Source organism: Narcine bancroftii, chromosome 2 (genome assembly GCF_036971445.1).
Source record: "Narcine bancroftii isolate sNarBan1 chromosome 2, sNarBan1.hap1, whole genome shotgun sequence".
Lineage (NCBI taxonomy): Eukaryota > Metazoa > Chordata > Chondrichthyes > Torpediniformes > Narcinidae > Narcine > Narcine bancroftii.
The window spans coordinates 373,325,736-373,352,630 of NC_091470.1; the positions used below are offsets into that span (position 1 = coordinate 373,325,736).

At 45.9% G+C, this 26,895-nt stretch overlaps 1 protein-coding gene across 4 annotated transcripts in view; it reads right to left on the reverse strand.

Annotated features, from left to right (window-relative positions):
* fastk (Fas-activated serine/threonine kinase) overlaps positions 1-26,895 on the reverse strand; it is a 78,728-nt gene that overhangs the window by 45,167 nt on the left and 6,666 nt on the right. For 2 of the 4 annotated variants that reach the window (XM_069922685.1, XM_069922682.1), the window contains exons 2-6: positions 12,335-13,001; positions 9,985-10,455; positions 7,554-7,702; positions 4,899-5,115; positions 220-379 (exon numbers count right to left, since the gene is read on the reverse strand). In XM_069922685.1, the coding sequence (XP_069778786.1) occupies positions 220-379; positions 4,899-5,115; positions 7,554-7,702; positions 9,985-10,455; positions 12,335-12,956 (1,619 nt within the window). In that variant the 5' untranslated portion in view covers positions 12,957-13,001. The remainder of the gene's footprint in view (positions 1-219; positions 380-4,898; positions 5,116-7,553; positions 7,703-9,984; positions 10,456-12,334; positions 13,002-26,895) is intronic. The other 2 variants (XM_069922684.1, XM_069922686.1) reach the window with 2 other exon arrangements.

A 26,895-nucleotide genomic window follows, 5' to 3' on the forward strand; every position in this document is an offset into this window, starting at 1 on the left:
TTGAGAGAGCTAAGTCAAAGGGTTAGGGTTTGTGGAGCAGTCTATAATCCCTTACGTCTGATGGCCGTCACTGTGTGGCATCATGCTTCTGGACCCAGTGGAACTGACTGGCAGTGGCCAAAGGGAGGAAGCTTGAGGGTGGGGTGGGGAAGAAAGAAAGTGTTAGAACAGCCCAGATATAGCAGAATAATTCAGGTGGAGTTCAAAGTGAGCACTGACCTGTACTTCCTGTTGACCTCGTCTGCAGTCAGCACGCGGTCAAACATCATAACTTTGTACCTGTCTTCCAGTCGGGGACCCTTGTAGTCATGATATTCCAGCTCAATGGCAGCATCCAGCAAGGACAGGTACCGGCGAACAATCAACCCATATGGACTGTCTGGAATGTGAGCGCAATCAGTCAGAACCTAAGCTCAAGGCCCAGAGCGAGAGTGGTACACATACTGCAGGTGGAAACGGGGAGTCACTCTTGGGGTCTGAGAGTGGAGTTGTGTCGAGCCATTCATGGGATGCTGGAAGAGGGCTTGTCACAAGGAGATACTCATGGGAATGAGGGTAGCAAGCAAACAGAGGCAAAACACAGAAGTGTAGAGAAACTCAGCAGGTCATGCAGCGCCCAAAGGATGCAAAGGGTAACCGATGCTTCCAGCTTGAGCCCATCAGCAAAATGTGGGCAAACAGCAGGCAAGCACCCGAATAAAAAGGATGGTGGGAGGTGAGGAGGGAGGAAGGGGCAGGCAGAGGAGAGGAGGGAGGAAGGTGGAGGAGGACTCGCCTAAAAAGGCCATATGGGTGGAGCGAAGAATGGGAAAGGTGTGAGCACTTTGATGGGCTTGTATTGTAGACCACCCAATAGACCGAAAGATTTGGAGGTGCAAATCTGCCAGGAGATAGGAGACCATTGTAAGAAACAGAAAGTTGTGGTAGTCCGAGATTTTAACTTTCCGCATATTGACTGGGACTCCCATACTGTAAAAGGACTGGATGGGTTAGAGGGTGTCAAATGTGTTCAGGAAAGTTTTCTAAATCAATATGTAGAGGTACCAACGAGAGAGGATACTTGATCTCCTATTAGGGAAGCAGGCAGGTCAAGTGGCAGAAGTTTGTGTAGGTGATCATTTTGGGTCCAGTGACCATAGGTTCAAGTTCCTTATGGATAAGGATAGGTCTGGTCCTCGAGTTGAGGTTCTAATTTGGAGAAAGGCCAATTTTGTGGAAATGAGAAAGGATCTTGGAACAGTAGATTGGAAGAAGCTGTTTCTGGTAAGCCTGTGTCCGACAAGTGGAAGGCCTTCAAGGACGAGATTTTGAGGGTACAGAGTTTGCATGTTCCTCCCAGGATTAAAGGCAAAATTAACCTTGGTTTTCAAGGGACATTGGTGATAGGATTAAGAAGAAGAGAGAGGTGTATAACTGGTATAGATAACAAGGAGCAAATTAGGTATTTGCAGAGCTGATAAAATATAAGAGAATAATAAAGAAGGAAATCAGGAAGGCAAAATGAAGGCACGAGGGGGCTTTGGCAGATAATGTGAAGGTAAATCCGAAGGGTTTCTACAAGTATATTAAAAGTAAGAGGATGGTAAGGGACAAAACTGTTCCCCTAGAGGATCAGAGTGATTAACTACGTGTGGAGCCTCACGAAATGGGTGAGATCTTAAACATCAGTATTTACTCAGGAAACTGGCAGAGAGTATGTGGATGGAAGGGCAACAAATAGAAGTGTCATGGAACATACGGAGATTAAGGAGAGGCGGTGATTGCTGCCTTACAGCGAATAAAGGTAGACAAATCCCCTGGGCCAGATATGATATTCCCTCGTACCTCAAGGGAGACAAGTGTAGAAACTGGAAGGGTCCTGATGGATATATTCAAAATGTCAGGATTGGAGAGTGGCTCATGTTGTCCCACTGTTTAAGAAAGGCTCCCAGAGTAAACCAGGTAACTATAGGCCAGTGAGCCTGACATTAGTAGTAGGTAAATTATTGGAAGGAGTTCTGAGAGATAAGATATATAGGTATTTGGACAGCCTTGGGCTGATTAAGGACAGTCAGCATGGCTTTATAAGTGGTAGGTCATGTTTAACAAATTTTGTAGTTTTTTAAGGAAGTTACCAAGAAGGTTGATGAGGGAAAGGCTGTGGATGTTATCTACATGGACTTTAGAAAGGCCTTCGACAAGATTCCACACGAGAGGTTGGTTCAGAAGGTTAGGATACTATGTATACATAGAGCGATTGCAAACTGGATTCAAAATTGGCTTGGTGGAAGAAAACAGAGAGTGGTGGTGGATGGTTGCTTCTCAGATCAGAGATCTGTGTCGAGTGGTGTGCCTCAGGGATCTGTGTTGGGGCCATTATTGTTTGTTATCTATATCAATGACCTAGATGATAACGTGGTGAATTGGATCAGCAGGTTTGCTGATAACACAAAGACAGGGGGCGTCGTGCACTGTGAGGAAGATTTTCAAAGCTAATACAGGGATCTGGACCAGCTGGGAAATTGGGCCAGTAAATGGTTGATGGAGTTTAATGCAGACAAGTGTGAGGAGTTGCATTTTGGAAGGACAAACCAAAACGAACACTATAAATGGTCGGGTATTGAGGAGTGTGGAGGAGCTGAGAGATCTGGGGCTACAGATACATTGTTCCCTGAAGGTGGTGTCGCAGGTGGACAGGGTAAAGAAAGCTTTTGGCATCTTAGCCTTTATAAATCAAAGTATGGAGTATAGGAGTTGGAATGTGATGTTGAAGTTATTCAAGTCATTGATGAGGCTGCATTTAGAATAGTGTGTGCAGTTCTGGTCACCCAGCAGCAGGAAAGATATCAATAAGATTGAAAAGGTGCAGAGATTTACTAAGATATAGCTGGTCAACAGGAGTTGAGTTACTGGGAAAGGTTAAACAGGTTAGGACTATACTCCTTGGAATGAAGAAGCATGATTTTGAAGAGGTGACTAGGAATGTGGATGAGGGTAGCACAGTGGATGTTGTCTATATGGACTTCAGTAAGGCCTTCGATAAGGTACCACATGGAAGGTTAGTTAGGAAAGTGCAGTCTTTAGGTATAAATTTTAAGATAGTCAAATGGATTGAACATTGGCTGAAAGGGAGAGGCCAGAGAGTGGTAGTGGATAATTGTCTGTCAGGTTGGAGGCCGGTGACCAGTGGTGTGCCTCAAGGATCTGTATTGGGCCCATTGTTGTTCGTTATATACATTAATGATCTAGATGATGGGGTGGTGAATTGGATTAGTAAATATGCAGACGATACTAAGATAGGTGGAATAGTGGATAATGAAGAAGGTTTTCAAGGATTGCAGAGGGATTTGGGCTGCTTAGAAAAGTGGGCTGAAAAATGGCAGATGGAATTTAATGCTGATAAGTGTGAGGTGCTTCATTTTGGTAAGAAGAATCAGAACAGGACATACGTGGTAAATGGGAGAGCATTGAGGAATACAGAAGAGCAGAAAGATTTAGGAGTAACGGTACATCGTTCCCTGAAGGTAGAAACTCACGTGAATAGGGTGGTGAAGAAGGCTTTTAGTATGCTGGCCTTTATCAATCATTGCATGGAATATAGGAGTTGGGAGGTGATGTTGAGATTGTATAAGACGTTGGTGCGGCCTCATTTGGAGTTCTGTGTGCAGTTCTGGTCGCCTAATTATAGGAAGGATATAAACAGAGTGGAGAGAGTGCAGAGAAGGTTTACCAGAATGTTACCTGGGTTTAAGCATCTAGAGTATAGGGAGAGATTGGACAGATTAGGTCTTTATTCTTTGGAGCGTAGAAGGTTGAGAGGGGATTTGATAGAAGTATTTAAGATTATGAAAGGGATAGACAGAATGGATATGGATAGACTATTTCCGTTAAGAGGAGGAAAGATTAAAACAAGAGGACATGAGTTAAGAATTAAGGGGCAGAGGTTTAGAGGTAACATGAGGGGGAACTTCTTTACTCAGAGAGTGGTAGCCGTGTGGAATGATCTTCCGGGAGAAATAGTGGCGGCGGAGTCAATTGTATTATTTAAGAAAAGGTTGGACAGGTCTATGGATGAGAAGAAGATGGAAGGTTATGGGCATTGTGCAGGGAGGTGGGACTAGAAAGGGGTGTTTGGTTCGGTGCGGACTAGAAGGGCCTAATGGCCTGTTTCCGTGCTGTAATTGTTATGTTATGTTATGTTATGAGGGGAGATTTGATAGAGGTTTATAAGATTATGAGGAATACAGACAGAGTAGATGTGAGTGGGATGTTTCCACTTAGATTGGGGGGAGGTAAATACGAGAGGTCACAGCTTTAGGCTGAAAGGGGAGAGGTACAAGGGGAACATTAGGGGAACGTTTTTCATTCAGAGAGCGGTAGGAGTGTGGAATGAGCTGCCATCTGATGTAGTGAATGCAGATTCAATCTTGAGTTTTAAAAATAACTTGGATAAACACATGGATAGGAGAGGTCTGGAGGGACATGGAATGGGAGCAGGTCAGAGGGACTAGCTAGTTTTATTGATCAAAAGGGTCCAATGGCCTGTGTTTCTGTGCTGTAACATTCTGTGGTTCTAAACAAGACATCAATCAGCAAATAGTCTTCTGCTCTTAGTCTAAATGTTTAAAATTTAGAAAAACAGCATGCTAACAGACCCTTCCAGCCCACAAGCTGCCCAATTAACCAACATCCCCCGGGGATACATTTCAAACAGTGGGGAAATTCCACGCTGACATGGGGAGAACGTACAAACTCCTTACAGTCCCAATCACTGGTGGTATCACAGTAGTACCACTATGCTCCAATAACCACACCTCCCAGCTCACTGTAGGGAAGCACACGCTATCTTTCCAATATAGAAACTATGCCCTCCACATCCCAGTGTCCATACATCCACAGTGGAGACATGGTGCACATACTCATCACGTTATTGATGAATGTGGCTGAGAACACTCGGTCAAGGATGGCTCCAGGAAAATGTCCAAGCTGAAACATAGACATAAAGATGTTGACAGTGGCCAGAGGCGAGTTCATTGCCTTGATCTCCAGCACCGATTCCAGCTTTTCAAAGAACTTGGACGCGTTGGTCGGTTTGTAGTTCATCCGACTGAATGGAAAAACCAGTTTCTGAATGACCTGCAAGATGAAAGAGCGCAAAGTGAAACTGTGCTGAACAAAGGGGACTGTTAGCTTGACATTATTATGATGCCAGGTACATTCTCCCTGTGTCTGCATGGGTTTCCTCCGGGGGTTCCAGTTTCCTCCTGCCCCTCAAAATGTACAGGGTTATAGGTTCATTTGTGTGTAATTGGACGGTACGGGTTGAAATGGCCAGAATCAGCTTCTACTGTCCTGTAAATCAAATGTTAACATTTTATGTTTTAAAGGGAAGGTTCAGGGACTCAGCAGGGAAGGTGCATCCATTAGGAGAAATGGTCAGGCAATGTGTCTAATTGAGCAAGGATGAGAGAACTGGGCTTTTCTCTTTTGAACGGCAGAGGATGAGAGGTGACTTAATAGAGGTGCCTAAGGTTATGAGGTGCACAGATAGAGTGGATAGCCAGGACCTTTTTCCCAGGCTGGCAATGGCCAATAAGAGAAGACATTTAAGTTGAGAGAGGTTTAGGAGAGATGTCAGTGGTAAGTGATTTTTTTTTACACTGTGGTGGACATTTGGAATGCCTTGCCATGGGTGATAGTGGAGCCTGGTACAAAAGGGACATTTATAAGCCTCTCAGATAGGCACATGGACGTAAGAAAAAATAGAGGATTGGGGAAGGGTTAGATTAAAATAAAAAAGTAAATACAATGCTGGAGAAACTCAGCAGGTCAGTGCCTTTATGTAGCAAAGGTGAAGATACATCACAACATTTCAGGCTGAGCCCTTCATCAAGGTATGGGGGAACATGAGAAATGTCTGAACAAAAGGGGGAAGGGGGAGGTGGATGGTGAGGGTGGGAGATGATAGGTGTAACTAGTTAAAGTGGGGGAGGGGGGAAAATCAAGCTGAGCAGTGGAATGCAGTGAAGTCAATGTTCATGTCCTGGGGTTGGAGGGGGCCCAGATAAAAAATGAGGTGTTGTTCCTCCAATCTGCGGGTAGTCAAGGTGGGGTCGTGCGAAAGGCCACGGACAGGCACGTGAACTTGAGAGTGTGTCTCAGAATTGAAATGGTTGGTTATGGAGAGGTCGATTTTGTTGTGGATGGAGAGGAGGTGCTGGGCGAAGCGATCTCCTAATCTGCGACTGGTCTGCAGTAAATGAGTTCTTTGGAGGTACAGCTGAAGTGTTGCTTCACCTGAAAGATCTGTTTGGGACCTCGGACCATGATGAGGGAGGAGTTGTGAGTGCAGGTATCACACCTCCTACAACCACAGTGGAAGGTGTCGGGGGGTGGGGTGGGGGAATGGGTGGGGAGGGAAGAGTGCACAAGGGAGTCATGGAGGGAGTGGTCCCTATGGAAGGGTGACAGGGGAAGAGAAGGAAAAATGTGTCTGGTGGTGGGGTCCTGCAGTAAGTACCAGAAATTCCGGCGGATAATGTGTTGGATGCGGAGGCTGGTGGGGTAGTAGGTGAGGATGAGGGGGATTCTGTGTTTATTGTTTCTGGGGGCAGGGGGGGACTAGGACAGATGAGCGGGGAATGGAGGAGATGCGGGTGAGGGCCGTGTTAATAGTGGTGGAGAGGAACACACGTTTGTGAAAGAAGGCAGACATTTCAAAGGCTCTGGACTGGAAGACCTCATCTTGGGATCTGCCTTCTTCCACAAAGGTAGGCTTCCCCTCCACCACTATTAACATGGCCCTCACCAGCATTTTCTCTGTTTCCCACCCTCCCAGGGACCCTGATACCACGATCACCCCCTCCACCTGGAACCCTGATACCACGACCACCCCCTCTTCCCTCCCGTGATCTTGATACTGGGACCACCCCCTCCACCCTTCCATGGGACCCTAATACCAGGACCTCCCCCTTTGCCCTCCCAGAGACCAGAACCTCCCTCTGCACCCTTCCCCAGGATCCTGATACCAGGACCATCACTCCACCCTTCCCCAGGACCTTGACACCAGGAACCACCCCCCCCCAACCTCTGCCCAGGACCCTGATACTAGGACCACCCTCCCTGCCCTTCCTCAGGACCCTGATATCCAGACTACCCCCTCCACCCTTCCACCGGACTCTGATACCAGGACCACCCAGGCATCACTCTCCCTGTCTCAGGGCTCAACAAAGTGAATGTGTGGATGACGTTCGCCTTGGCTGTTGTGTTTCCAGCCAGGCCTCTGTCAATGTTACAGTTCAACAGAGGCTGGATGACAGGAATAACAGACAGGGATGGGGAACTCGTCAGCATCCAGGAAGGTAATAGACAGTCGAAAACCTTCATTAGGAACATCAAGTACCGAGGGACGCCCAGATAATAGAGTGTGGGAGGGAAAGGAGAGGAACGAAGGTAGGCAGGCGAATACAGGTCTCCATCTCTGATGGTGCCTTGAATCCCTTTCTCCCTCCCTCTTGCCATCCACTGTGCCGAAGGGGATTTTCGCTTGGGTTTGGAGAGCTGAGAGTCATTACCTTACTATCTAGATAGTCGCCCTTTTTGACAAGGAACTCTGCAATTGTGTCCAGAAGTTTGCTCTCTCTCAGTCGATGACGGGCAATGTACTTTGCTATCAGGGCCATGGTGTAGGGGGTGATACTGTCCACTTTTTTGGGAAGCTCCTCTGAAATGGAGAGAAATATCATCACATTTCAGAGTGGAACCTTTGTTAACACAACGACTTCAATATATCTGACAACAATGGAGTACATGCAAGGGGAATCAGAGTACACAACATTTCTGACTTTGAAGCAGGAATCTCTGCTGCGAAAGACATTTGCATGGACAACACACAAGGCATCGGAGAAGACCAGCTCTCTAAGAGCCTACCAAAGGTATGCAGAGGAAAGCTTTTCACTGCATCTCAGTAATAAACCCGAAAATACTGTTATCCTCAACCTTGAAAGCTTCAGTATTGAACAACCTTCTGATGAACATGCCGAGGGTGGCATACACCACAAGACAGGAGCCATCGTCTGCTCCACTATTCAAATCATGACTGATGTACGACAGCAGGATTGTGGATACAAACAGGGAAGGTGAAAGTGAAACATCTGAAGGCCACAATTATTGGACACAAACTGCTCTGGAATCCCAGCAGGTCAGGTAGCATGGGACCATTCCCCACACAGGAGACATTTTGGGTGGAGACGCTTCGTCTGTCCATTTCCATCCACAGATGCAGTGTGAGCCACCAGTGATTTGAGGCTTGCATGTTTCCAGCATGGCATCCAGCCTATTAATGTGTGGTCTCCATTGATCTGTGATTCATTTCTGCACTGGTACCCAGGTGAGGGAATGCAGGGTCACTCCAATAGCATTCAGATGCTGTCATGCAAGATGGGATCCATTGAACCGTGGCAGTGTGGATTCAGAATTAGTTTGCTTGGAGAAAGCAGAGAGTAGTAGTAGAAGGAAAGTATTCTAGCTAGAAGTCGGTGACTAGTGGAGGGGCCGCAGGGATCTGTTCTGGGACACCTGCTCATTATGACTTATTTATATGACCAAGATGAAGAGGTGGAAGGATGGGTCAGTAAGTTTGGAGGAGTTATGGATGGTATGGTAGATTACAAAAGGATATAGACAGAATGCAGAGTTGGGTGAAATACTGGCAGATGGAGTTTAATCTGGGAGAGGTGATGCATTTTGGAAGGTCAAATCTGAAGACTGAGCATAGGGTTAATGGTCAAATGCTTAACAATGTGGAAGAATAGAGCGACCTTTGGGTTCCAAATCCATGCATTTCTCAAGGTTGCCCGGAGGATGATAGGACAGTTAAGAAGGACTATGTGGTGCTGGGATTCATTCATGAGGGGGGCTGAATTCAGGAGTCAAGAGGTTATGTTGCAACTCTACAGATCTCTGGTGAGACCCCACCTAAGGAATTGTGTTCAGTTCTGGTCACCAAGGAGAGGGGGCAGAGGAGATTTACCAGGATGTTGCCTGGATTGGAAAATAAGTCTTATAAGGCAAGGTTAGCAGAGCTGGGACTTTTCTCTTTGGAGTGAAGAAGGAGGAGAGGTGACTTGATAGAGGTCTACACGATTCTGAGAGACATAGATAAGGTGGGCAGCCAGCAGAAATAGCAAACACCAGAGGACGTGTGTACAAAGTGAAGGGAGGGAAGTTTAAGGGAGACGTCAAGGGTTAAGTTTTTTTTTACACACAGAATTGTGGGTGCCTGGAATACCTTACCAGAGATGGTGGTGGAGTCCGGAACTGGGGGCATTTAAGAAACTCAGACAGACACATGGATGGAAGAAAAATAGAGGGTTACGAGGCAGGAAGGGTTTAGTTTTTTTTTTGTCAGAATATATATAGGTCAGCACCACATTGAGGGCTGAAGGGCCTAGGATTAGTTTAAAATGCATAATATTTTCATGAGTCAGTGCATTCTGATTTAAGGGATACTGTAGATGCTGGAAAATTGAAGCAATGAATGAAATGCTGGAGGAACCCAGCAGGCCAGGCAGCATCCGTGGAAGCAATGGATGGTGAACATTTATGGGCAGCATGGTTAGCAGAGCGGTTCCAGCACCAGCAGGGTTCAAATCCGGTGCTATCTCTAAGGAGTTTGTACGTCCTCCCCATGTCTCCAAATTTTTTTAAAGTGTAGACATACACACAGTAATAGGCCCTTCTGGCCTAGGAGCCCCTGTCGCCCAAATTTGAAATTTGATGTTTTGGGCTGAAATCCTTCATCGGCCACTCCTTCACGGAAGTCGCCTAATCTGCTGAATTCCTCCAAGATTATCTGTTCCTGATTAATCTGGTGTTTCTACAAATAACTGCTAATTGGAGCGCCAGGGTCTGCGGTGCTGGACACCACTATTGGAATGTTTCTGATGAGGCACAGGGTGAAATGACCACACTGGGGCTGTGCCTAAAAGGGGGACGGTTCCCTACCTGCCAGACTCCTGATAAACTTTTCCTGTCTGTTTTCATAAAAGACTTGAGAAGTAAAGATGAGCTCCAGTGACTTGTTGCTGGCTTCCCGGCAACACATGGCCAGCATCTCATCCAGCAGGGACATCTCATGGTCCCTCACATTGGTCACATGCCCGAGTGTGTGCTTCACCAGCCGCAGGATCTTCCGGTTGTTGAGGAGCTGATCGCTGGTGTAAGAGTCAGACTCCATCGCCTTGGACTTCAGCCTGTAGTAGGAGAGCAAGAGGAAGAGAGTCTGGGGGTGACGCTCCTTCTCAATGTTCTTCTCCAAGCCAGCAAGGCAGCTCTCGATCAGCAGGTGCTGCGTGGACCTGTGCAGTTTCATCACACTGCTAAAAACCATCGAGATATCTTTCTGGTTGAACTGCGTGAGCCGAACTCGCGACTCATCCTCCAGGACCTCTACAATCTTGGAATCACTGGGAAGACCTGCCGGCAGAAGAGAGGAGATGGTTGATGCAGAGAGGAGCCATTCACAGGATGAAGGTGCTTCCCCCTGCAACCTCAGGAGGCGCAACACTTGTTCTCACACTACCTCCCTCACCACCGTCCAGGGACCCCAACAGTCCTTCCCCATGAGACAGATTCACCTTGCCCCTCGGCTACGGTGTTCGGTGCTCCTGGTGTGGCCTCCCCCACACAAGTGATGCCAAATGTAGCTTTGGGGACTGTTTCACAGTGTGTTTCCCCAGTGGCCATCCTGAGCTCCTAACTGCTGCCATTTCACCCCCCCACCCCACCCCCTTCCCCATTCCCATGCCGAGCTGTCTGTCTTGGACCTTCACTGCCAGAAGAAGGCCCAATGCAACCTGGAGGAACAACTCCTCCTATTTCACCTGGTCAGTCTACAGCCCAATAGCAGAAACATAGAACTTTCTCATTTCACAAAACTCGTCCTCTCTCTCTTCTTCTGTGCCCCATCCCCCTTCTATCTCATTTATCCCCTCGCAGCCCCTGCCCAATTTTATCTGCCCTTAGTTCTGCAAGTCCAGAAGACACAGGCGCAGCAATAGACCATTTGGCCCATTGAATCCTCCCATCATTCTATCATGGCTGATTTACTTTTCTGATAACAGCAGGAAAGGAACTGCCCTCAAATCTGATGATGTATCATTTTACTCATGTGAATCTTCTTCCTGACGGGTGAATCTTCTCCTGCCTTCTCCCCATAAACCTTCATTTCCTTCCTGATCAAGATTTAGTGTCTGCAATATATCCCCCACCTCAGCTTCGTCTGGTCTCCCTCTATGTCACCATTCTCACCTCCTCTTATCAGATTCTAGCACTGGCAACCTTTGTCTTCTCAGCCAGAGGCTGAGGAGGGGCAGAACTTGTTAAATAAGTGTGTCCAGGAGAGTTTCTGGAAGCAGCGCGTAGAATCACTCTTCATTTAACTTTCTCGACAGTTATGGTCAAGGATCAGATTGGACTTTGGAGTAAAGCACGAAATTGGGGGAGGGTGATTTCTGACAGGATTGGACAGGGTCTGGGGAGTAAACTGGGAGCAGATGTTATCAGGGATACCTCCACTGACATGTGGCAGTTGTTTAAGGATTAACTAATTAGAGTCCAGGACTGGCAAGTTCCAGTGTGAAGGAAGGATAGGGACTGTGAGGTAAGACAAACTTGGATGACAAGAGTGACCTTGAACTTAGTCAAGATGAAAAAGATGTATGTAAGGTCAGGAAGCTACAGTCAGTCAAGGCCCTAGAAGAATATAAAGGTCACAGGAAAGAACTCAGGGCATCAGGAAGGCCAAAAGGGACTATGAGATGTCCTTTTGAGGTAAGCAAGGAGTCTGTAGATGCTGGGGATCACACAAAGTGGGGGAGGAACTTAGCAGGTCACTCATCCATGGAAAGTGATAGGCAGTACGTGAGCCCTTCAGAAGGAAGGCCTTTTTCCATGCAAAAATAGGAGGTCATTCACTTTTGAGGAAAAAATTCAGAGGCCTTTTTTTTTAAGCAGAGTGAAATTTGGAAGGTGTTGGTATTTAAAGGAAGAGGGGTGTCTTTGAACACAAATCACACCAAGTTAACGACAGAGTAGCAATGGCAAGCTTGGCTCTGGTAAATCAGAAAACATTTTTCAAAAGGACTTTCTCATGGGATAATCCTTAACATCCCACTAATCCATGGCTACCTGTGCCACTTTCTTACCCAGGGGAACACGAAAGTCTGCAGACGCTCTGATTGTAGTAAAACCACACTGAAATGCTGGAGGAGCTCAGCCGGTCTTGCAGTACCAGGACGCTGCAAGAACGGCTAAGTTCCTTCACACCCCTGCCAGTCTTTTGACACTTTCTTACCCAAGGCAGCCACGGCGTACAGACAATTCACAATGCTGAAGTTGTCAAACTTGGAGCAGTCAGCCACAATGGAGCTGCACAGTGTTTGGAACTCCTCCAACTCCAACATCCGGCTGTGGACGTTCTCCTCACCGGCACCTGAGGCTCGCTGCTGCAGAATTTGGCCAATCTTCTGCAGAGCAATGGGGTAATGGTTGTAGGAGATCTTGCTGGGGTTCTGCGTCACCCAGCGCAGAACCTCGCCCACAGACCGTGAGCGGTCGATCAGACGCTTCATGGTGAAGAACGTGTCATAGCTCATCTTCTCGTGAATGAAATTCCAGGTTTTCTTCTTGCTGCGGTGGTGGTGACGGCTCTGCTTGTGCCCATTGTGTCTTCCTTGATGCAGGTGAGGGCAGTGCTCCAGATAGGCGGCCCAGGCGTGGTGCGGCTTGCAGGCGTGGAAATGGGTTGCATACATCATACCCCAGCTCATCAGAGGGCAGGCAGCAGCTCGGCAGCAGGCCAGGTGAAAGAAGTGAAGGGAGCAGCTCAGGCCAAGGTGAGCCAGTCCGCCTAAAAGCAAAACACCTTCCCTCCTCGGCAGCAGAGACCTGAAGCAGGACACAGGCAACCTTTGCATCTTAGGCACAACTCACCTCGAAGGAGTGTGGAGGACAGCAGAAACCTTGAGGAAGCACAGAACAGCAGTGTGAAATCTGACACAGTAGCAGACGTTAAACTATAACTGAACTAACGCCAATCAAAAGTCAGATATCTCACTGCACTAGGTTAAATGTTTAAATTTAAACGTACAGCACGGAAACAGACCCTTCGGCCCACAAGCCTGTGCTGGCCAATTATACCCAATTGAAATACAACCCCTGCATATTTTGAACAGTGGGCGGAAATCAGAGCCCCCAGAGAAAAGCCACGCAAACATGGGGAGAATATGCAAACTCTTTGCAGTCAGCACAGGATTCGAACCCAGGTCCCAATCGCTGGTGCTGTAACAGGTTGTGCTAACCGCTACCCCAATCGTGCTGCCTATCTGTACACAACCGATCTGAGGCTCAGCCAGCAAGGGTGGAGTCAGATGGCCAGAGTGATAGAACTCTGGTGTGATTATATGACAGACTCACACCCCTGCCTAGTCAGTGAGAATTAAAGGAGATGTTAGGCAGGGTTACAATGTTTATTTTTTTTTTTAATTTTTTATTTTTAACACCATAAATCACAATAGCCATGATATACACTTTTTCTTTTTCACACATTTACAGTGACTTTTTCTCCCCCCCCCCTCCCTCCTCCCAAGCCACCCCTCACCCCCCCCTCTCATCCATTTTAGGTATACATTCTAGGATACATTAAACCAGTCAGACAATGTTGTCATTAAACAAAAATACACCAGAAATTCCACTGAGTCCATTCTTTTCTTTCCTTCTCCTTCCATCAACTTAGGTAATGTTTGTCCCCGGTAGGTTTTCGCTATTGTATTTAATGTAAGGCTCCCATACTTGTTCGAATATTTCAGTATTATTTCTTAAACTATATGTTATTTTTTCTAATGGAATACATTTATTCATTTCTATATACCATTGTTCTATTTTCAAATTATCTTCCAATTTCCAGGTTGACATAATACATTTTTTTGCTACGGCTAGAGCTATCTTAACAAATCTTTTTTGTGCATCCTCCAAATCAATTCCAAATTCTTTGTTTTTTATGTTACTTAGGAGAAAGATCTCTGGATTCTTTGGTATATTGTTTTCTGTTATTTTATTTAATATCTGATTGAGATCATCCCAAAATTTTTCTACTCTCAATGTTGAGAAGACATTAGACATGTACATGCAGAGCACAGGTATGGAACATTGCACCCTCCCTTCATCCCACCTGCCTGCACATAATGCATATCCCTCCATCACTGTTTGTTCAGATGTTTGTCTAAAAGCCTATTCCACCTCACTTTCATATCTGCCTCATGAATCCAAGTCAGGCCATCACACAAATCCCTTTCCCTGGAATCAACTCCAGAAGCATCACATCGTTCTCTCCCCTCCCCACCTGTCAGGAAGAAGATTCACATGAGTGAAATCATACATCATCAGAATTGAGGGCAGTTCCTTTCCTGCTCTTATCAGAAACTTGCATGAACCTCACTGCTCTAACTGTCTCTGCAGCTCTGTACTGTTTTATTGCAGTGCTATGAATGTTGTCAAGCTGGATTGCATAAAAAATGAACTTTCTCACTGGACCTCAGTACATGTGCCAACAAACAAAACCTTGAACTTGCATTCACCACCACCCCGGCAGTACCTGTCAAATTTTCTTCAATCTTCCACCCTTTCTCTTTAGAACCATGTTTTAACTAAAATAGATTACCTACCCTATCTATGCTTCCCCTTCTCATCGCGATGCCTCCTCTGTGCCTTTATTGGGCAAAAAAAGGCATGGCTGTCAGCAAAGACCAAGGCCGAAGAAGAGCCTGTTTCAATGCTGCACGTCTCCACAAAGTGAACTGCCTTGTCTCCAAGGATAGCAACCTGAGCTTCTCCAGTCTAACTTTGAGCTGAAATATCTTATTCTGGAGATGGCAAGGATCCCCACCACCCAGCGCACACACTGTTCTCACTGCTGCCATCAGAAAAGAGGTAGAGGGGCCACCAGACCCACACCACCAGGTTCAGGAACAGCGGCTCCCCCCCCCCCCCCCCCCCCCCCCACCACCCCACCATCAGACTTCTCAACAACACTCAATCAGGGATGCACTGAAGGACTGACTGGTGAACTTTATTGATGGTTTTTAAAATTCTCTCTGTATTGCACAGTCGGTTTGTTTACATTTCTTTATTCACCTGTATGTTGTGTACAGTTTTTTTTTGCACTGCCAATAAGTGGTGATTCTGCTGTGCACTCAGGAAAAATAATCTCAGGGTTGTATGTGATGTCATGTCTGTACAATAAATCAGAAATCTGGAAGCAGCCAGCTGAATCTCCCTGCACCACCTGACTGCCAAGACTGATATAATACTCTTGTCCTGGCCTACCGGAGCATTAAAGATCCAGTGCCACCTTCCTGCTTTATAAATAATATCTCCATTTACGATGCCCCAAATCTCACTGACTTCGATTAATGCTTTCCGTTTAGGGTTATACGGTTAGTATAGGGGTTAGCGCAACGCTGTTACAGCACCAGTGACGGGGTTTAGGAACATAGGAAGTAGGAACGTGTAGGCCAAAAATGGCCCATCGAGCCTGCTCCGCCATTCAATACGATCATGGCTGATCTAATTTAGGACCTAACTCCACCTACCTGCCTTCTCCCCATATCCCCTAATTCCTCTAGCATGTAAAAATTGATCTAACCGAATTTTAAATATGTTTAATGAGGCAGCCTCAACCACTTCCCTGGTTAGAGAATTCCAAACATTCACTACTCTCTGGGAAAAGCTATTTTTCTTCATCTCTGTCCTAAATCTACTCCCCCGAATCTTGACACTGTGACCTCTCGTTTTAGTTTCCCCGGCCAGCTCAAAAAACCTTCCTCCATCTATCCTATCCATACCTTTCATAATCCTCTATGTTTCTACAAGATCTCCTCTCATTCTTCTGAACTCGAGCGAATACAATCCTAGACGATTTAATCTTTCACCATAAGTCAACCCCTTCATCCCAGGGATCAACCTAGTAAACCTCCTCTGGACCGTCTCCAAAGCCAGTATATCCTTCCTCAACTATGGAGACCAGAACTGGACACAGTACTCCAGGTGCGGTCTCACCAGTACCTTATACAGTTGCAACATTACCTCCCTACTCCTGAATTCAATTCCTCTCGCGATGAAGGCCAACACTCCATTTGCCTTCTTAATAACCTGCTGCACCTGCAACCTAACTTTTTGCGATTCATGCACAAGCCCTCCCAAGACCCTCTGCACAACCGCATGCTGTAGTTTTTCACCCTTTAAATAATATTCAGCTCTTCTATTTTTCTTGCCAAAATGGATAACCTCACACTTACTAACATTGTACTCCATCTGCCTGACCTTTGCCCACTCATCCAGCTTAACTCTATCCCTCTACAGACTCTCCACATCCTCATTACAATTTGCTCTTCCACTCAATTTGGTGTCAACTGCAAACTTGGCTACAGCACATTTTGTCCCCTCCTCCAAGTCATCCATGTAAATGATGAACAGTTGTGGGCCTAACACTGACCCCTGCGGCACCCCACTTACCACTCTCTGCCCACCTGAAAAACTCCCACTTATCCCGACTCTCTGCCTCCTGTCAGACAACCAATTTTCAATCCAGGCCAATAGACTTCCCCAGACTCCACTTTCCTGTAACTTACTGAGAAGTCTCTTGTGCGGCACCTTATCAAACACTTTCTGGAAATCCAAATAGACAACATCAACCTGTTCCCCTCTATCCACCGCACCCTTTATATCGTCAAAGAATCCTAACAAGTTTGTCAAACAAGATCTTCCCTTTCTAAAACCATGCTGCGTCTGCCTGATTGAACCCTTATGTTCCAAAAGTTTCACTATTTCATCTTTAATGACGGCTTCAACCATTTTTCCAACTACAGACGTCAAGCTAATTGGCCGATAATTTCCAGTCTTCTGCCTACATCCCTTCTTAAAAAGTGGCGTGACATTTGCTGTCTTCCAGTCTGCCGGGACCTGCCCAGAATCCAAGGAATTTTGGTCTATGACCACCAATGCATCAACTCTAACTTCTGCCATTTCCTTCAGAACCCTGGGATGCATATCATCAGGACCAGGTGATTTGTCTGGCTTTAGTCCCATTAGTTTCTCCATCACTACTTCCTTTGTAACAACTAATTTATCAAGGCCCTCCCCAACATTTGCATCCTTAACTCCGCACTTGGGCATGCTGGACGTGTCTTCCACCGTGAAGACTGACACAAAATATATGTTCAATCCCTCGGCCATTTCCTCATTTTTTGCTACCAGTTTTCCTTTCTCATCCACCAAGGATCCTATGTTAACTCTGGCCACCCTCTTCCGTCTTATATATTTATAAAATTTTTTGCTTTCTGTTTTTATATTTTCTCCCAAATTGACTTTCATAATCCTTTTTCCCATTTCTTATTAACCGCTTTGTAACCCCTTGTTATCTCTTAAACATAGAAACATAGAAGATAGGAGCAGGAGTAGGTCATTCAACCCTTCGAGCCTGCTCCGCCATTCAACGAGATCATGGCTGATCTTAAAGTTCAGTACCCCGTCCCCGCCTTCTCTCCGTAACCTTTAATACCCTTATACTGAAGAAATAGATCTAATTCCCTCTTAAATATATTTAATGAACCTGCCTCCACTGCCCTCTGAGGCAATGAATTCCACAGATTCACTACCCTCTGGGTCAAGAAATTCCTCCTCATCTCGGACCTAAATGGATTGCCTATTATCCTCAAACCATGGCCCCGGGTTCTGGATTTTCCCATCCTTGGAAACATCCCATCTGCATCCATTCTGTCCAGTCCTGCCAGAATTTTATCGGTCTCTATGAGATCCCCTCTCAATCTTCTAAACTCCAGCGAGTACAATCCCAATTTGCGCAATCTTTCTTCGTAAGTCATTCCTGCCATTCCAGGTATCAGCCTGGTGAATCGCCTCTGCACTCCCTCCATTGCAAGAACATCCTTCCTTAGATAAGGTGACCAAAACTGCACACAATACTCCAGGTGGGGTCTCACCAAGGCCCTGTACAGCTGCAGTAAGGTATCCTTGTTCCTAGACTCAAACCCTCTTGATATGAAGGCCAACATACCATTTGCCTTTTTAACCGCCTGCTGTACCTGCATACTCGCCTTCAGAGACTGGTGTACAAGTACCCCTAGGTCTCTCTGCACTTCCCCATCTCTTAATCGATTGCCATTCAAATAGTAATCTGCCCTCCGGTTTGTATTACCAAAGTGGATAACCTCACATTGATCCATATTGTAGTGCATTTGCCATGGACCTGCCCAGTCCCTCAATTTATCCAAATCACAATGGAGCTTCCTGACCCCCTCTTCCGTGCACACAACCCCTCCTAGCTTAGTGTCGTCTGCAAATTTGGAGATATTACATCCAGTCCCCTCCAGATCATTATTGTAAATTGAGAACAGCTGGGGTCCCAGTACAGATCCCTGTGGCACCCCACTGGTCACCGCCTGCCACTCAGAAAATGAGCCGTTTATCCCAACTCTGTCTTCTACCTGCCAGCCAGTTCTCCATCCACTCCAATACTTTGCCCCCAAACCTATGAGCCTTGATTTTGGAAGCCAGTCATTTATGCGCGACCTTATCGAAGGCCTTTTGGAAGTCCAGGTACACCACATCCACTGGCTCTCCCCCATCTATTTTACCTGTCACCATCTCAAAGAATTCCAATAGATTTGTCAAGCACGATTTACCTTTTGTAAATCCACGTTGACTCCGTCCGATCCCTTCTCTGCTAGTCATATGCTCCGCTATTACATCCTTAATAATGGATTCCATCATTTTGCCCACTACTGATGTAAGGCTCACCGGCCTATAATTCCCCACTTTTTCTCTACCCCACTTTTTAAATAGTGGGGTAACATTAGCTACCGTCCAATCCATGGGTACTGATCCTGAGTCTATCGAGTTCTGGAAAATAATTCTTCAAGCATCTGCTATCTGAATGGCCACTTCCTTGAGTACCCTAGGATGTAGATTATCAGGCCCTTGGGATTTATCTGCCTTCAATCCCATCAATTTCCCCAAGACCATGTCCTTAGTGATACTGATTTATTTCAGTTCCTCCCTTGCATTAGTCTCTATGTTTCCCAACGTCCTTGGGAGGTTATTTGTATCCTCTCTTGTAAAAACAGAACTAAAGTAAGGATTTAATTGGTCTGCCATTTCCTTTCTTCGGTTGCGGTACTTTTTTTGGCCAATTGATATGCTCTTTCTTTGGACCCAATGCTGTCTCTAATTTCCCTTGTTATCCACGGTTGAGTCACCTTTTTTGGTTTATTTTTATGCCAAACCGGTATAAACAATTTTTGCAATTTCTCCATTAGATCTGTGAATGCTTTCCATTGTTTATCCACCGTCAAACCCCCCATAAACACCACCCAATCAATCTTACTCAACTTCCGTCTCATACCATCGTAATTCCCTTTAAAGTTATCCCAATCTTCCAGTTTCCCACTGCTTTTGCAGCTTTGTACACCTGCGCCTTCAATTTTATGCTCTCCTTCATTTCCTTTAACCACGGTTGATTTTTCCCTCCCTTGCTGCCCTTTTTCCTGACCGGAATATATTTTTGTTGAGCATTACAAAATATTTCTTTGAAAATCTTCCACTGTTCCTCAACTGTTTCATCAATGAGCCTGTGCTCCCAGTCCACTCTGCCCAATTCCTCCCTCATCCTATGCTAGTCACCCCTGTTTAACCATAATATATTAGTTTTAGATCTTACTATTTCCCCTTCCATCTGAATGAGAAATTCAATCCTACTGTGATCGCTATTTCCCAGATGCTCTCTGACTATTACATCATTTACTCTCCCTATCTCATTGCACAACACGAGATCCAGGAGAGCATTTTCTCTTGTGGGTTCCTTAACATGTTGCTCAAGAAAGCTATCGCGGATGCATTCTATGAAGTCCTCTTCCAGACTCCCACGACCAACTTGATTTTCCCAATCTATGTTTGAATCCACATCCCCGTGTCTGCATGCATTTCCTCCAGGGGCTCCAGGTTCCTCCCACCCTTCAAAATGTACCGAAGTTGTAATTGGGTAGCATGGGCCCATGGGCTAGAAAGGCCTTTTACTGTGCTGTGCATCTAAATAAATATTCTTGCAATATGCCACCTTTAAGGATCTCTGTACAAGAACCGTCAGGTCCTTCTGTTTCTACACACTCTTTAGAACTCTGCCATTCTTCCCATTCCCTCTGTCAAAAGAACATCACATCACATGTGTTATATTAGATGTCTTCAATTAGAAGGTTGTGAGACCAAACCCCCTAAGATTTAAACACCTAGTCCAAGAAAGTACAGTGCTACACTCTTGGAGGAAAAGTCCTCCAAAAGAGATATTGAACAGAGATTGTGTATTCCTTGATAAAGAGACAGGAGGGAAACTCAGCAGGGTCAGCCAGTGTGTTCAGTCAATGTTTCAAGTTGGCGTAGCAATTAACATGTCACTTTTACACAAGTGACCAGGGTTCGAAACCAGTGCTGTCTGTTAGGAGTTTGCACGTTCTCCCCGTGACTGTATGGGCTTCCTCCAGGTGCGCCAGTTTCCTTGGAGGAGGGTCTGGGATGTAGCTTGGCAAAATGTCAAAAGGACTCCCAAACATGGACACAGGCCCTTCAGCTCATGCTGTCCAAAATGTCCTAAATCACATTAACGTTTATCCATCCAGGTGCATGTACCTTTGCCCTCAGAATACTCTCAGGTCACTGAGCAGTCACAGATATTAGACTTGCTGGCCTGTAGCTCCCAAGCTTTTCCCTGCAGCCTTTCTGAATAGAGGCACAACAGAGGCCATCCTTCAATTTCTCGGCTCCTCACCTGCACCTAATGCACTATATTGTCTCCCATTGCTAGAAATGAGAGTTGGTGGACAACTTACAAGAGCACTATATTAATTTAAAAAACTGATAGAACATACCTCAAAAGGAAATTAGGAGGGCAAAAAGGAGCTATAAAATATCTTTGGAGAAAATAAAGGAGAATCCTAAAACATTCTGTAAGAACAGAGAGGGTAGCTTGGAGAGAGTCAGTCCCCTCATATGTGATCATCTACATGTCGACCCACAGGGTTCTTCAACGAATACAGCTCTTCCATGCGTAAAATGAAGAATGGATCATCAGTATAGCCTCGCTCGCTTGAGATCATATCCTTTGATTGAATGCTTTTGAAAAGGTGAGCAAGAGGATTGACAAAGGAGGGGGCAGTGGACATTGTTTACATGGACTTCAGTGAAGGCCTTTGTTAAGATCCTGCAAGGCCGGCTGGTTGAGCAGCTTTGAAAACGTGATCAGGGATGATCAAGTAAATTGGATACTGAAATGGCTCAATGCTAAGAGGGACAGGATGGCAAGAGGGGGTTGCTTTTCAGATCAGAATACGCTGTAGGGATCAGTGCTGTCCTTCAACACGGACATTAGTAACTTGAACAAGAATGTAGGTGACATGATCAGTAAACCTGCAGAGAACATCAGACTTGGTGTGCAGCAGACCATGAAGAAGGTTCTCTAAATCTACAACAGGATCTTGCATTCCATTCTTAGGTCCCTGACCCTGACGCTTGAGTTGAGAAGGAGAACATTTAAAGAAACCAGGAAGCTTTTTTTCCCAAACACAGCTGATGCAGAAGCGATGTTTGAGGCATTTAGATACGGAGATAAGGACCTTGTATGGGCAGATGGAATTAATTAGAGTGGGATTATGATCAACATGTAAACTGGTCCTTTAGCCCACGACCATGCCAACCAAGCTAGTCACATTTGCCAGTGTTTTGATCCATGCCCCTGATATCTTTTGCTATCCATGTACCAGTCTAAATGTCTTTGAATGTTGTAATTGTACCCAGCATTACCACTTCCTCTCAAATCATGTTTCATATATCCACCACCATCTGTGAGAAAAACCTGCCCTCCATCATCCCCTTTCAATCTTCCACTCCCACCTTAAATCAATGCCCCTTCTCTGGGGAAAAAGCCTATGACTACCTCTTCTATGTCCCTTGGTATTTTATCGGTGGCTAATGTTCCTCATTAGCCTCCAACCCTCCAGGTAGAAAGGTCTTCGCCTCTCCAACCTCTCAAACCTATTAATCCCTGTAACATGCTTGTGAAACTTGTCTGCACCCATTCCTACTTAATTATGTCTTTCCCATAGATGTCTGACCGGAACGGCGCACATTGCCCCCGGAACGGCGCACATTGCCCCCGGAACGGCGCACAATGCTCCAGGTGTGGACCCATCAACATCTTGTGCAATTGTACAAAATGGGTTATGGGTGTGAGGTAGGTTTGAATCGGTTTGCAGTTTTGAAACATGGGATCCAGAGTGACTGGGCAAATTGGATATTCAATTGGCTCACTGCTAACATGGACCAATGGGCCTGTGCTGTACTGTAATGTTCTATGTAACATAGCATCCGTGCTCCTATACTATTGCTCTCATTGATGAAGACATCGCCTTCTATGCCTCCCTGTGTCGCCACTATCATGGAACGACGTAGTTAAAGTCTCTTTCTTCCACAATGCTCCCCAGGTTCCCACCATTCACTGTGCAAATCCTGCCTTGGTTTAACCTACCAAACTTTGGCTCCTCATACTTCACCTGCTATTCTAGGCCCACACTCCCAACCTATCTTAGTCTTGTTTTAATCCACCCAAGAGATGGAGAAATGGAGGTGTGATGTCACTTTGCAGCTGTACAAATCATTGGTGAGGCCACACTTGGGAGGATGGCGGCGAAGGTGAAGATTTGTGGAAACAGTGACAAGGCTGGAGGGCCTGAGTTACACGTCACTACTGGATAGTCTGGGACTATTTTCTTGGAGCCCAATGAAACTGAGTAAAACCATAGAACATCACAGCACAAAAAGAGGCCTCTTCAGCCCTTCTAGTCTGTGCCAAACTATTTTTTTGCCTAAGTACCACGGACCTGCACCCAGTCCATATTCCTCCATACTCCTCCCATCCACGTCCCTGTCCAAATTCTTCTTCAATGTTAAAATTGAATCTGCATTCACCATTTCACTGGCAGCTCGTTCCACACTCCCACCACTCTCTATATAAAGAAGTTTCCCTTCATGTTCCCCCCTAAACTTTTCCCCTTTCATCCTTAACCCATGTCCTTTGGTTTGTATCTCACCCACCCTCAGTGTAAAAAGCCTGTCTACATTTACTCTGTCTACCCCCTCATAATTTTAAATACCTCGACAAATCACCCCTCATTCTTCTACGCTCCAGGGAATAATGTCCTAACCTATTTAACCTTTCCCTGTAACTCAGTTCCAAATAAACATCCTAGTAAATCTTCTCTCCACTCTTTCTATCTTATTGATATCCTTCCTGTACTTTGGTGACCAGAACTGCAGACAATTCACCAAATTTGGCCTCGCCAATGTCTTATTCAACTTTACCATAACATCCCAACTCCTGTACTCAATACTGTGATTTATGAAGGCCAAGATGCCAAAACCTCTCTTTACAAACCTATCCACCTGTGACGCCACTTTCAGGGAATTACCTTGTACGTCCTTTCTTGGTTTGTCCTTCCAAAACGCAACACCTCACACTTGTCTGCATTAAATTCCATCTTCCATTTTTCCAGCTGGTCCAGATCCCTCTGCAGCTTTGAAAACCTTCGCTGTCCACAACGTCTCCAATCTTAGTATCATCTGCAAACTTGCTGATCCAATTTACCTCATTATCATCCAGATCAATGATATAGACGACAAACAACAATGGTCCAAGCACCGATCCCCGAGGCCCATCTCTAGTCACAGGGACCTCCCATGTAGGACCTTGTAAAAGGCCTTACTAAAGTCCATGTAGACAACATCCACAGCCTTTCCTTCGTCCACTTTCCTGGTAACCTCCTCGAAACACTCTATAAGATTGGTTAAACACAACCTACCAGCCACAAAACCATGTTGACTATCCCTAATCAGTCCATGGCTCTCCAAATAAATGTACATCCAATCTCCTAGAACACCTTCCAATAATTTGCCTACTACTGACATCACCAGCCTATAATTTGCAGGGTTACTTTTGGAGTCTTTTTTTTTAAATCAACGGAACAATGTGATCTCCCCTCCAATCCTCTAGCACCACACCTGTGGCTAAGGACATTTTAAATATTTCTTCCAGAGCCCCTGCAATTTCTATACTAGCCTTTCACAAAATCTGAGAGAATATCTGGTCAGGCTCTGGGGATTTATCCAGCCCGATTTGTTTTAAGACAGTAAACACTTCCTCCTCTTTAATCTGTGTAGGTTCCATGACCTCACTGCTTGTTTTCCTTACTTCCCATGACATTATGTCAGATTCCTGAGTGAAAAGTGTTGAAAAAAGACATTTAAAGTCAGTCCCTTCACTTTTGGCTCCATACAAAGCCGACCACTCTGATCTTCGAGGGGACCAATTTTGTCCCTGACTATCCTTTTGCTCTTAATATACCTGAAGAAACCCTGAGGATTTTCTTTCACATTATCTGCCAAAGCAAATTCATGTCTCCTTTTTGCCTTTCTGATTCCCTTCGAGGTTTTTTCTTGCATTTTTAGACTCCTCAAGGACCTCATTTTCTCCACGTTGCCGATATCTGTTACATCCCTCCAAACCAGATCCCAAATATCCCTGAAAACCAAGGTTCCCTCTGCTTGCTAAGCTTGTCTTTAATCCTGACAGGAACATACAAACTCTGAACTCAAAATTTCCCCTTTGAATGTCCTCCACTTACCTCGCACGTCCTTGCCCAAAATCAACTTATCATAATCCATGATTTCTGGATACTTTCTCATTTTGTCAAAATGAGCCTATTTCTCCAATGGGTCCATTTTGGCCTATTGGAGGAAAAGGTTAATTTTGAGGAAATGAGAAAGGCAGAACAGACTGAGCACTGCTGTGATATTTTCTCTGACAAGCAATGCCTCTCCTGCCCCTTTCAGCATCCCGTTCTATCCCATCTGAACCATCAGAAGCCTGGAACATTGAGCGGCTGGTCCTGCCCCTCCTGTAACCAAGATTCACTAATGGCCACAATGTCATAATTCCACGTGCCAATCCACGCACTAAGCTCGTCTGCCTTTGCGATAACACTCCTTGCATTGAAATAGATGCACCTGAGAGCATTTCCGCCACGTTCAACCAATGACTCTAACGCTGCATGTAGTTTTCACATCATCTTTTCCCTTCTCCACTCCTCTTTCAGCTCTGACTCTCTGGTTCCCCTCCCCCAGCAAATCTAGTTTTAACCCACCGGAGCAGCACCAGCAAACCTTCCCGCAAGGACATTAGTCCCTTTCCAGTTCAGATGCAAACTCTCCTGTCGGAACAGGTCCCACCTTCCCTGGAAGGGAGCCCAATGATCCAGAAACCTGCACCAGGTCTTTAGCTATGTGTTAAACTGCTTTATCCTCCTATTTCTACCCTCACCAGCACTTGGCACAGGCACCAATCCTGAGATCACTTCCCTGGTGGCCCTGTCCTTCAACCTAGCACCCAACTCCCTGAACTCACCTTGCAGGACCTCCTCACCCTTCCTACCCACATCATTGGTCCCTACATTGATCACCATATCTGGCTGCTCACTCTTCCTCCTGAGAACGCTATGAACTCGATCTGAGATATCTCGAACCCTGGTCCCAGGGAGGCAACAGACCATCCGGGTTCTTGATCTCTTCCACAGACCCTCTCATCTATTTCCCCTAACAATGGGATTCCCTATCACTACAGTTCACCTCTTCTCCCCCCTTCCCTTCTTAGCCACAGGACCAGACTCCATGCCAGAGACTTCATCGCCGTAGCTTGCTGCTGGTAGGTCCCCCCACCCCTCCAACAGAATCCAACGATATACTTGTTATTGAGGGGGTCGGCCACAGGGATGCTCAGCATTGCCTGCCCGTTCCCTTTCCCCACCTCCTAGCTGCGAACGTGTCCCTGTAACTCCTGTCTATCACCCCCTCTGCCTCCTGAATGATCCTGAGATCATCCAGCTCCAGCTCCAATCCCCTAACTCAGTTTGTCAGGAGCTGAAGCTGGATGCACTTCTCACAGATGAAGTTGTCAGGGATCCTGCTGGCTTCCCTGACCACCCACATTCTGCAAGAAGAGCTTCCCCTGCCTTGGCTGGCATGCCCTCTGTTCATGACTAGATGAACAAAATGTCTGATGTTTGAAAAGCCTTCCCTTAAATGTTCCTACTCACTAAATCCTTTTTATTCCTTGAATAGGGTGGCCCTTTCTTACTTCAACTCCTGCACCACCAACTCACCCCCTATTCACTGGAGCCCCTTGAACAAGCCTTACTACTCTGTCTCAGCCCACTCTGGCAACGATCGCTCCGCTGTGCAATCTCTCACTTTCATAGTGATGTTTGGGTCACCTGACCTCGACTGCCCTTCCACTGATGAACTTGATTCAGATTCAGAAGATCATGAGGGGATCAATAGGGTAGTTATCTTATTAGGCCCTATCAGCCCACAAGCCCTATGTGGCCTAATTACCGTATATGCCGGGATATAACCCCATGATATTCCACTTACAACGTACGTTGAGTTAAACTCGCCAAATAAGACTCCCTCCCCCATCTGGTACTTACCATAGGACCAGTGGAGTGATGCTGCTAGACACATTTAATTTATTAATTCACTATTTTAAAAGCAAATTACTGAGTCAAGGTTTAAATTTTATTAGCATATTCTCGAATGAACCACCGTCGGCTCCTTTAACAGGCCATTTAAAGCCTGTACAGAGCTGACAGCAGTCGGACTGGGTGGATGGACTGAGACTTCGTAGTTAGGTTTGGATTTTAGACGAGCGCAGCCCCCGAGCCCGTGCTGCCCAGTTACACACAA